Here is a 12,940-nt window from a genome sequence, read left to right as displayed (position 1 = left end):
GAAAGATAATGCAATAGATGATAGAAAAGCTGGACAAATGCTTTATGTAAATACTTCTGGGTTTATTTTTGAGATATTTGCTAATTTTCAGCATACATTCCTATGGTGGAATTCTGCTGGCGAAGACACTGGTTTGTAGTGAATATAAATGTGAAGACAATTGGTGTATCAGTCATGACCAGTGGTTGCAGAAACCTAGTCAAAGTGCATATAGTTCAATATGACCAAAATATATATGTGGAAATTGCTCATTAAAATCTAAATTTTTATTCTGGTCCTCAGATCAAGTCATGCCTTCAACCAGAACTTGTTTTCTGAAAGTCAGTATGTCAGGGTATCTCAATTAGAGCTGGCCTTAAAAATATAAAAAAATAAAAGCCTAAAAAGCTTATTAAAATGCCTGCAAAATGTAGGGGTTTTTAATCAAAATGAGACAATTTCTGAAAAGATTCTCAGCTAATACTAGTCATTGCCTAGCCTTGAAAAACTTCTGGGGCTGGGTGGGGGAAGAAGTAAAGCCAAAGAATAAAAGTATATTAAAAACTAACATAAAATAAACAATAGAAAAGCCCAGCTAGCAAATTATAGTATTATGTTATAATCATTAATTGTATGAATGCTATTGACTTTTCATTTTTACTTATTTGGGTATTACACCTAGACAGGCAAGTAGGAGTAATACAAAAGAAATACCACTCCATACTTCAAGATCAGAGTGCTTTAATGATGATAGATAGGGCTGGAATACCTCTTCTGTGAAGACAGACTGAGAGAGTTGGGATTGTTCAGCATGGAGAAGAGAAGGCTCTGGGGAGACCTTATAGCAGCCTTCCAGTACCTAAAGATGATCGGTAAGAAAAAAAGGAGAGACTCTACTAGTGCAGGGACTGTAGTCATAGGATAAGAGGTAACAGTTTTAGACTTAACAGAATAGATTGGTTTTAGATTTGAAGAATAAATTCTTCACTATGAGGGTTGTAGGACACTTGCCCAGAGAAGCTGTGAATGCCACATTCCTGGAAATATTCAAAGTCAGGATGGATGGAGCTTTGAGCAACCTGACATAGTGAAAGATGTCCCTTCTCATGACAGGGGTCAGACTAGATTATCCTTAAAGGTCCACTCCAAGCCAAACCATTCTGTGATTCTAAATGACTGTCTTAATTAGACAAAAAATACAGCTCAGGACTTTCATGCACTACATAGGTGTAACGGGCTGATTAGAAGTAAAAACATATAATTGTGTATCTCATATCCAGTAGGGTCATGTGTCTATGATGTCAATGATTCCCTGAAGAAATTACAGGAGATGAGTCAATTTGGTAAGAGATGTTGCTATGTCTTCAGTCTGTCTTTTTCTAAGTGTTAGAAGAAAAAAATGGATGAAAACATTGTAAAAAAAGCAGTCAACCAACCTTTCTCCTCAAACAATATGGAGATTTTCACACACACTGAAAGAGAGAAAAAGATAAACTCGTAAGCAGCTGGGAGGACAGATGAGTAGATAGGGCTGTATTTGTGTTTCTTTTATGAGTAATGGCAAAGAAAGTTAATCTTCAGAGCAGAATTATAGAGTATATATCTTTTCTTTTCCAGAGGAGGCTAGAGACTGTATTTTAAAAGCTCTGTGTTCATTGGAGCAGCTGAAAGAGCTGAAAATCAAGGCGGGGGGCAGGGATGGGAGCGTCAAAGGCGAGCTGTCCCAGTGTTCTTGTCAGACCTCAGCTTGGTGAGATTTGCACACCCACTCAGGTGGGCTGAGGCAATTTAAATGGCATGGTATCAGGGCTGTTTACAAATGGTGCTGTGTATTGCTGAACAAGACCTTTTAATCACTGCAGGGCAACTGCTAGAGGCTGACGGGGAAGATGTCAATCAAAGGGCATTGTGACAGCCTGTCTGGAAAATCATCCACTTGATCTAACACACAAACCAGACCCGATGAGCTGAAGTGTACCAGAAATTTAATGTAAAATATACGTATTTCATAGCTTAACTGTGGTGAGATGGACACATGCCAGAGGGACACAACACAGAAGAACCCTTGAAAGTTTTCAGGAGACCTGAATTAAGCAACTGGCTGATGGTGAATAGCGAGAGTAGTGAATTTTGCTTGATGTCTTTTTTTTTTTTCTTTTTTACCTGAAATGAACACCACGCATTTGCTTCCAGTTGAAGTTGGGCTTGGGAGAAAGCCTGGCTGCTATTACCTTACTAATATTATTATGCAGTTTCACAGCTGGCAGCCTAAAGATACAGATGCGCTGCAGATGAGCAATACTGCCAGGGACCAGACTGAAGAGCAAATCTACAAATGTTTGTTTCCTTGGTCTTTACCACACTGCTGCTACTGACGTTACTGATGGTAACACACATCAGAGCACTTTATCACTGTTCAGTGCCCCTGACATTTACCATTTCCTCACCAGAAAGGTCAGTGTTACAGCCTGCCCAGCCAGAGTGCAAGGAAGCGTTACTCTTGGTTGGCAGTGTTCACTAAAGATCCCACTGACATTTCGAAGGATATAGTGAAATTCTTTACTTACAGTTCTCAGACAGCTGGACCTTGATGTAGTGCTATCTCTTTACTACAAATGATGGTTAAAATCTCTCAGATTTATCTTGGGAGTCAGGATTTTATTCCTGTCTGGCTTCCAGAGATACAAACTTGCCAGCCTCGTGTGGGAGACAAGGACAGAAAAAAGGCAGCATCCTCTACTGCTCTTAAAACTCATTTAGACTCTTCAGATTTATTATAAGTTTTATTTCTGAAGAAACTAAGATCTGAAATACATATGTTTCTTCTCTAGACAAGGCTGAGAAATAGGAGTTGGGCTTTACACACTGCACTGTACTTTTCCATCAGTAAAGCATAGCATAGGATGGATTTGACCCAGTGGCTTCCAGCTCAATTGCAGACAATTATATAATTTCCTCTAATTGGACAATGTGGGAAAGAACAGCATAGAGATGTAGCAGGAAAAAAAAACCTAATTAGATGATTGTCAGGTGAAATTTGTTGGCCAGGTATAAAGAAATGAAGTGCTGATGTATGCCTGTCTGGAAGCTGGCCTTTTGTTTCTAAAACATGTCAAGAGAATAAGACTGTTAAGAGATGTTAAAGCTAGCAGGCAGTCTTTAAAGTATGTTTTGAATAGTAAAATCTGTAAAACTTCACATAATAGAGACTGAACTAAAGAAATCACAAGAATTCCCTCCCACATTAAGCTCCCTGGGGCAGATTCTCTGACCTCTGCAAATCAGAAAAAGGGAACATAGAGTATCTGTAAAGTTCTCATGGAGTCAATATAGTTGTAAAAGAAAAAGGAGCCTAGAGGACTCTCAAGCTCTATTTCTGTCTCTGCCACATAAGAGCTGTGTGATAGCGGTCAAATCAGTGAGGTCCCTGTGCACTTGACTAATCAGTGGAGTTTATCTATAAAGCTGAGAACAAAAATTTTCCTCAGCCCCTACTTCTAATATGGTTTGCTGGTCTTGTACTTTTCCACAGGTCTTGAACAAATCAGTAGCATGCAGGGAAGGTTACTTAAAGGTTGATTGTCAAGTAATTTTGTATCTTTGGACAAGAAGCTCCCTGTTCAGTGCTACATGTTACTATTTTTATGAATGACAATTAGGATTTAGAGTGTTACAGAAGCATCAGTGAAACCAAGAAACTTGATGCTACTGATGTCTCCATGAACGTCATCCACAGTTGTTTTCATTCTGTCCTTTAAAACAAAAACAGAGCATGCCATTCACTAAGTTGGAATAAGCTGTCATTTTTTTTAATGTGAAGTGGCAGGATGTGTCCCAGAGGCAATGGGGGAGCTGATCTTGCATTGGCAAGATTTACGATAAAGGATTCGCATGAGTGCTGAGGCTAAAGGAAGATAAATCCCCAAAGGCAAATTCTACCAATAATTGAATTACAAAGCCATTATCATGTGCTGAACACAGAAACTTTATAGCTCTATTGTGGCAGGATAAAGCTTGTTAGAATATTTATGTTCATAGGACAACTTTGGCACAAGGATCCCTGAGAGTATGTTCTCTCTTCCATCTTTCTGTTGCAGCTAATTAGTCTTTCTGTGTAAGGTAGTCATTCTGTGTAATGCACTGTATGTGGAGATGAAGTTGTGCTCAGATGGAGGTTGGGAAGAAGGAATTCTGAAGGTCAGGAAACATCTCAAAATAAACAACATGTTAAGCAAAAAGTAATTTGCAGAATGCAACTAGAGTCTAATGTCCAGAAAGAGAATCAGGACAGGTTGCAGGAAGGGAAAGAGAAGGTACGTAGGCAAATGAGTATTTTTAGCGATGAGGGGTGCAACTGCTATTTCCAAGTGTTGTGTCACTTTCCTGTTTGGTATTGCATTGCAGCCACTTCTGACGTACTCTGAGTCAGTGTCAATAAGCTCAAAGTGGGCAGAGCTCTGGGGATCTCATTCTATTCACCTTAGAAAAGTTATGCTGATATCTGTCAGTTATCTGCCATCCTTTGCTGCACGAGCAAATCATACTTCTTTGCCCCCCAAAAGAAGGTGAGGGATGGTCATAAGACTACTGGTTCTGCACTTGTTTGCTTCCTCTGAGACATGGGAAACCTGCATAGAACCTCTGTCCCCATAAAAGAAATGAACCACATTTACACTGGTTCTGCTTGTGAAAAGGGCGTAGTAGCATTTGTGTTCTTCCAGCCTTCCATTCTGGGCCATTTGTATTAGATACTCTAAAATAAGGTTGTCTTTTACTGCTTAGCTTAAAATACCTTTGATCTTGGCTGCTATGGGCAGCATCATACAAGTAATACACACGAAAAGTTTGCCATTGAGTTTCTTGTGCAGGTTTTCTCAGATATGGTGTGACTGTGTCTGAAGGTAAGCATCCAAAATCAAAGGCAAACAAAGCTACTTTCCAGAATGCACAAGCCCCTGAGATGGATTGTCTGGTGCTCTATTTGTTTATGAAAAATGGTAGTTTCAAATTAAGTTTACCAAGTAGAAGCTTTTGCTCTCTTTACGGTTATGCCTTTTTGCAGTTTTGTGTGGTCTGACTGCCTTGCAAGCCTCATCTGTTACCAGCGTCCATAAACAATTACTTTTATTCCTAGAAGTGAAAAAAGAAAAGGTGGAAACCCTGGGATAACAGGATCTCTCTTGAGTTTCCTTGGCTCAAAAGAGCTGACAGGCCAATGAAGCCAAGGTTTTAGAAATGTTTCAGACAGACAGATGGCGAGGGGTTGGTCACTACAGAAATACGCCAGCTAGCATTTGCTGTGGAATGGAGAGCGCCAGGCTACTTTTGTTTATTTTAACCTAGTTCTAAACCAGAGGATGATTTGGGGTCTTTTCCCTGTGCTGCTTCTCACAATGGATGTAGGAACTGCATTCAGAACAATTAGTGCACTGCAGCCACTTATATGAATTAGTGAAGCTTTCAACAATAGATGACTACTTAGGAAGCTTGACAGTGATTAAACTTTTAGGAAACAACTTTGTCATAGGACTATGGCGGTCCTACATTTTTCATAATGCACGCATCTTCTGTGTAAAGGCAGTGGGGTCACTGCCTTCCAACCCCTATGGCTTTTTTAAGTCCTCGGTTTCCCAGAAGACTAATTTTTGTTTGTGTGTGTGTTTTTTTTCCCTCTCTCCTTTCCTTTTTTAGTTTTTCAAAACATGCAGACAATTATACCAACAAAATACAAAAAACTAATTGCCAAAATACAACAGGCACTGTTCAGCAGAAAGTGTTGCAAGCATATCTCTGGTATACTGAAGTTTCAGGGAGTATTTCAGAAAGCCTGAGATTAAAGGGATGGACAAAAGGCATGTTGGCATTTTACCATAAAGTGAAAACATGGACTGTTGTGAGAAGAAAAGTTTGTGGATGTACGAGCGACTGGTCTTTGAGAATGAATACTGAAAGGGGAGAACAGAATTGAGAAATATGAGAAGGCATCATTGCCAGTGTAGCTAACAAAGGTTGCTCAAAATAGGTATGGCAAAGTTTTGGATTGCTGTTTATTTTTATAGAAATTTCTGAGAGCAATCAGTAACTGAATGGGTCCCAGAGTGTACCTGTATGCCTGCTCTTTGCAAGGTGCTTGATTTAAAAGCTATCAAATGTGCAGCACTTTTCCTTGTTTGGCTTGTGAAGTGTACATTGACCAGGTCACATTGACCATGTCTACAAAAGTTAATGAAACAGAGAAGGCAATTGTGTCAAGTTAGAAACACTGAGTTTGAGGTTTTGGTGTTATCTAGGGCAAATTCAGCAGGTAGTTGCCTTCTTCCATGCGTGAAGCTTGTATTTATTTTTCATTCTACTTTTGTTATAATAACCTTCAAATATGGTCAAGAGTCAGAACTGAATTTCATTGTAATCGGTTAGGTTTATTCATTTTGTTTCATACTGATCCTGTGGGCTTAACACTGTTACTTGATAATACTCAGGCTTGTAGAAGTACATTGTCCTGCTTAGCTGTGAAGAATGATTCTTTTTTCACCCAACCAAATGAAAAAGCCAAGAAAACCCAGTAATGATATAGCTTTCATGCTTGGTATTGTTGTGATAGATCTCACTGACATATTAAAAATTTAAGATTTCTTATGTATATTCCACAGTTCCTAGCACCTTGTTTCCAGTAGATTCTTTAAGAACTGTCTGTCCTACGTGTGTAGAAGGATATGTCTGTCTTCCTGCAGAGTGCAAGTTCTCAGGTACAACGCAAACAAGAGCATGGTATTTATCTCCTGCATATGCACATTGTGGTCAATATTGCGTTTCCAAATGTCTCCTGGGCTTTTGCGTGCTATATAGTAAATAATAAAGCTGAGGTAAGCTATATAAAGCATTACTCTCTCAGAGAGAAGGTGGCCCAGGACATTCTCTTTCTCCTTTAATTACAATCCATAGCTTTATCTGTAATTTATGTTTTGAAATGTGGGTAACAAACACGTCAGGTGTGTTTTGTTACCTGCTTCGGGACCTTTATGTGATCACACGTAGTTGTTTGTAGAATATGTGTTCAGACATCCTATATCTAATGAAGTGAAACAATCTTTTCTAGGATAAAGTTTGTCTTCTGATGAAGTCATATCTAACACCCATCAGATGAACCCCTGTGCAAAACTGCCCATTTTTCCTCACTGCCTGCAGGGATTATTGAGTGTGATAAGCTCAGAGTTAAATATCTATAGTGTATAATTGGGTAACATGAATATTACTTAACGTGACTCTTCAGGTGGTATAGAGGGATGTTTAGAGAAATATCACAGGGCTACCATGGAACAAGACAGCATGAAACAAGAAAATCTGACATTAAAAAAATTCTGCCTAGTAAGATCTCAGCAGAAGCCAGATGGGAGTGATGTTTCTGAATGTCTGCTATGTACAGCTAGTATTGATTTCAGCGGATATGTATTTGTATTTTGCCTGTCCTTTGCAACTGATTTTTCATGTTATTTAATATTATAGACCTGACCATGACTTTGTGCTGTCACAAGTAAATTAAGCCTATTATATATCAAAGCAATGAAATGTATATTTTCTAAGGTAGGAGGAACAATCTTGCAGATCAGAAGACTGGGGTATGGTTCTTGTCTCTACCTGAGATGTCCTGTTTGACTTTAGGAACTCCTTTAGATTCTCTGTGTCTTAGTTTTCATCTTCGTTTCTCATCTTTTTTCTAATTTACATGAGTTAGGAGAGGGAGCCGTATGAGCAGCAGCTAAAGTCACTTGGCTTGTTCAGCCTGGAGGAGAGTGAGGGGAGACCTCATCGTCACCTACAGCTTCCTCACTAAGGGGGTAAGAGGGACAGATGCTGATTTCTGCTCTCTGTTGACCAATGACAGGACCTGAGTGAATGGCAGGACGACGTGCCAGGTGGGGTTTAGGTTGGGCATTAGGAAAAGGTTCTACACCCAGTGGGTCATGGAGCACTAGAAGAGGCTCCCCAGGGAGGTGTCACGGCTCCAAGCCTGACAGGAAGTCATTGTACAGTACCCTCAGACACAGGATGTGAATTTTGCGGTTGTCCTGTGCAGGGACGGAAGTTGGACTTGATGATCCTTGTGGGTCCCTTCCGACTCAGGGCATTCTATGATTTCAATGAGACATTCCAAATTAGCTGTCTTGGCCTGAGAAGATGCAGCTTAGGTGTTTTAGGGGGTCAGAATAACAATGTGAGGAGGAACCTCACAAAGCACCTGACTGTAGACTCACAGGCTTTAACTAGGACAAGTTCTTTGCTGGATGAATACCATTGTTGCATGTCTCTGAAGAGACAAAGTTTTCAAATCTGTGGAATATAATCCTTGTTTCTTTGAAGAGTTCACATCCCTATGGGACTGTGTCAGGTCAAGAAGAGGAATGCTCTGACAGAGCTCTACTTTGTCTTCTGCAATAGTCCAGTTCCAGGTGTGCTTAAAGCTTAACTGAATAAACAAGAATAAAAAAAAAAGAGATATGCCAAATTACAAGCTTAGTCCTCCTGCAGTTTTTTAGAGCCTGTCACGGGCATGCATTTATCTTGAACTGAATTGTAACTCACAGGCCCAGAATTTTGGCCCTAAATACCCTGATGATAGCAAGTAAAAGAAACATGTCCTAGGAAGTTACTCCCCACCCACTTGGTGTCGATTATCGGGAAGCAGAGATTTTCAATGGAAGTTGAATGTTAGGAAAGAAAGACAATTAATGTTCTTAAAAATAGAGAAGATGTGAAAGCAATGCTGTCTCAGAGTCTTTTCTGAAACTTTCCAGTCCCCAGCAGAGGAGAAAAAAAAAAATTCCAACCCTTTTCTAGCTAAAGAATTATTACAGATTTTGTCAAGCAAAGCTAAGGATTAATCAGGGCACAAGTAGTCTTGTTATCGTTAACATTTTTATAATAGTTATTAGTTAATGCACATGATGATTAAGAGCTGGAGCTGCCTCTGATTGCAGTCAGTGGGAACTAAATTAAGGTCTAAGTCACTGTTTGAACCTCACTTTTGATTTCCTGAAAAATAATGAAGCTTTGAACAGAACAGCATCTAATTTGTCTATCACTGGAAATGGATGTTTCTCTTCTCTCACGCATCTATTAACTTGGAGGTCGGGCATCTACACAGAAACTGGTTGTTTAACCTTTAGCCTTAACCTGGGATTGTGACTTAGGTGATGGGACCAAGACCAGAAACCAGGTTGATGGTCAGAGATGCAGCTGAGGCTGCTGTGCAATGTGTTTGGTACATACTTGCAGTCAGTACTGCCATAATTCAGACTGTCCAACAAACAACTGGCCATTTGGTCTGTCCCAGGGAGTTCTTGTGGCCAGCAGTGCCAGTGCAGGGGAACCTCAGCAGTGGAAGCAAAGCCTAAGTTCATAATCCCCTTATTTGAAGTGCACAATGTCTTTATGTTGTTGCTTGTTAATTCAGAGTGAACAGTCATTTTTCTGAATCAATCAGACATTTATTAATGGAACACTGTTTTTATTAGATCAGAAGTGATAAAATGTCTCAGGATTAAATGGGTTATTAAAATTTTTTAATGAGGGAATATTGATCATTAAGAGTGTCAATTAAGCAAATGTGCATAAAATGTCCAATATAAAGGAACAGCTATAATTAGTATGCTGGCAAATACTATTATCCCATCAATTAAATTCTTCTGTATCCTACCCAGAACTGAAATGCATTCTTCTGACCAAACCAGGAAACGGATAAACTGTCAGGATCCAATGACAACAGAAGCACGTCTCCAGGAGGAATTAAGTTAAATAAAAAGGGGTCAGAAATAAAGAATTCATAAGGGCAGTGGTATTGATTTGATAAGATGGTAGAAGTTCTTTCAAAGTTTCAAGATTATTTTAGGAAAAGCTCAGAAATGCTTTCAAAATTATGAGCTCTTACCTATGAGTATGAGTTTAGGTCCAGCTAAACAATTAATATCTCAGACATTTGTGGTATCTGTTATCTTTTATGCCTTTGTATCAATCTGTCTTCTACAGGTCTATGATGGGGTCCGGTAGAGAACCTGATCTCGTGCACCTGGAGGCAAAGACAGTGGATGGTCGTAAGTACCTCAGCTTCCAAATATTGTGGCATTCTGGACTGCTCTCATCTTCTTGTAGTTACACAATATCATGATGGAAATCTGACTTCTGTTTAGTGATTCACTCATTTAATATGCGGGGTTTGACTGTTCCAAGGCACATTGGTCAGAAGAGAGTCTTGCTAGCAAGGCAAAAGTTTGGGATTAACAGGCCGTGAGAGAAACCAAGAACATGATAAGGAAGAACAGGTGGTAAGTAGTAATTTGAGTTAGTATATACAGCACTTTTCTTTCTTCCTGCATGATTTTTGTTTATGGGAACATGACATTGGAGAGAAGTTTTTGGGTCACAAAGTCTAGCCGTTTCACACAGTACATAATATCTCCTTGTTCATAGCTTTGCAGTTTTAACAGACCAGTGATACTCTGCCTTAGGTATTTCCTCTGAAAATACCTCATTTCTCTCACATTAAAAACCTTTTAATGACCAGCCTAAGTGTATTCTTCACTGTTATTCCTGGTTCTGTCATTGTCCTTCACTTTCAACAGCTCCTCTCCCTTCCTGCTTTGACTCTTGAGGTGTTTTTCTCCTTTTCAGGAGCTTCTTTTACCTGTAACTCCAAAATATTCTCCTAATTGGCTGTAAATTCTCTCAGGCACCCTAAGCACCCGCTGGCCTTTTCTCCTCCCACCCATGCTTCCTCAAGGTTCATCTTTGAGGTCTACTGCATTTGCAGATCTTCCTCCATGGATTTATTTTCCACAACACTGCATTGCCTCAGGCAGGCATCACACTGAAAGCTTAGCTGCCATAGATCTCATCATTGTCATTCCATACTGTTTCCTCTGTAAATAGCAACTTTGCTGTAACATAACAAGCAGCTTTTTACCATTTGCAATATATATGTATTAAAGATGCAGTCAATTAATTCCTTTAAATATGGATAAAATTCTCTCCTGAATTGTACCCCCAAATGCAGCAGTGTTACTTGAAATGTGTATTTTGTCATCAGAAGCTTAAAAACTTTCTGAAAAGGTAACTGTAAGGGAATTGGTTTTTTAACTCACTGAAATTTAGCATGAAAGAGAATTTTTTGGAAGATGAATTTTGAAAAGAAACAGTTGCGATAGAAACCATAAAGTTTTAAAGGTCTTTCCATTTCAAGATATGCAAGATTAGTAAAAGTGAAGTATTATCTCAATTGCTTATCATTTGTGATCTCTGATTATTATTTTTCCTCTCAGTTTCAATTACCTGGACATGGGAGCAAGGCTGGGAACATGAGGCTTTCTATTTCTTGGGACATGCTAAATGAGAAAGAAATATTCTAACAGGAATATTTCAGCACAAAATATTACTGTTATAAGCCATTAAGAATTTGTGGTCATTGAGATGAAGCACTACAACTGATGTTTCAGGAGCTATATTCTGGTGATGCTTTTGAGTCATGTTCAGCTTACAGTGGGTAGAGAAAGTGCCATGCTCCAAATGTCTTGAACAGTCCGGTTGAGTTCTTAGGATGCAATAAGAACATTTTGTACAGCTACACCACATTTCTGCAAAAGACTTCTTGAGTGCTTAACAAATTAGTAAGTTTTATTACACCTCTTAAGATGGAAACCAAAACCACACAGTGAATGAAACTGGCTTGAGGGTTCCAGGTATATTAGTAAAGAACTGTGGAATAACAAATTATTGTTCATCAGCCCAAGCTCTAGTAACTGATTCTGTGCACTTATTTTGGCTTAGTTTTGTGGCAACACAACTTAAGTTTCTCTGTTTAGGCAATGACAGAACTATTAGTGTAAATATAGAGATGGTGTCAAATCTTCAGCCCCTCTTGCAAACCAGTCATTCAGATGAAACTTCTGCGGATGAGTCAGGAGGTCCCCACTCAACTCATTGGCAATATAAGAAAATGTGCTGGATTTTCAGTACGTACATGCTCTGTTTTGCCCATCATTCCAGGGAGCACTGGTCTTTGGCAGAGGACTACAGTGGTGAGTTTGGAGCAGTAACCTTGGAACATATCACAGCACTTTTTGTCAGAAGACATTTGGTAGCAGGTCACAGGATTTTGAGACTGAGACAGACTATGAACGTGTACATGGTCCATTACTCTAGTTACCATGATCAGCTTCATATATTCAGTTCTCTTGGCTGTTAGAGCCTTCTTCTATATACTAAATCATTCCACCTTTCCTGGATGAAGTGACTATGACCCTCCAATGGATGAACAAACCTTTCTCTTCTGGAATGAAGTAGGTGTGTCACTGCCAGTGAGGTGATGAGCAGAAGTGCACTAAAGTGAAAAAGATACCTTTTTTCAAGCTGAGGGTAATTTGCAAATAATTCGTTGCGGTGTTTTGTGGTTTTGTTTGTTTGTTTTGTGGGTTGTTGTTGTTGTATTTTTTTAAAAGTTCTTGCATTTACTTATTTATACTTTGTTTGCAATTTCTCTTTTGAGGGTTAACCAAGTGTAAAAATTCAATAAAGGGATTAAATTTGAGAAGGTAGACTTGCCAAAACAAGGCAGAGAGAAAGAAGGAAACAACCACACAATCTGTACAATAAAATAATAGATTCTGAAGTGAAAATATAAGGGCTAAGCAAAAACCTGCTGAACTCGGTACAAATAAGAAAAACTACCTCATTCTTGTGCTGATATCTTTTCCAGCAGAAGCTGAATAGTATAACTGCAGCTTTAGGTGAGAAGTAGAAATGTCAGCAGAGCTTGGTGTTAGCCCATCTCCCTGGAAGGGTTGTTTGAGAACATCTGTCAGCAGCAATCTTAGTATTGGGCTTTCCCTGCTAGAACACCCATAACTCCCTATCTCTGCTCCCTGATTATAGTCTGTCTGTGCCTTTTATTTATTGTGTTTATATACATAAC

The 12,940-nt window shown here is 39.2% G+C and overlaps 1 protein-coding gene across 4 annotated transcripts in view; it reads left to right on the top strand.

Moving 5' to 3' along the window:
• Window positions 1-12,940, top strand: part of SORCS1 (sortilin related VPS10 domain containing receptor 1) — a 289,286-nt gene that overhangs the window by 193,428 nt on the left and 82,918 nt on the right. For all 4 annotated transcript variants that reach the window (XM_071812134.1, XM_065843558.2, XM_065843559.2 and 1 more), the window contains exon 6: window positions 10,003-10,067. In XM_071812134.1, the coding sequence (XP_071668235.1) occupies window positions 10,003-10,067 (65 nt within the window). The remainder of the gene's footprint in view (window positions 1-10,002; window positions 10,068-12,940) is intronic.

The sequence above is a fragment of the Patagioenas fasciata genome, chromosome 8 (assembly GCF_037038585.1).
Source record: "Patagioenas fasciata isolate bPatFas1 chromosome 8, bPatFas1.hap1, whole genome shotgun sequence".
In the NCBI taxonomy this organism is placed as follows: Eukaryota; Metazoa; Chordata; class Aves; order Columbiformes; family Columbidae; genus Patagioenas; species Patagioenas fasciata.
Note: the sequence above shows the minus strand (reverse complement) of the source record. Positions and strands in the feature narration are given on the sequence as shown.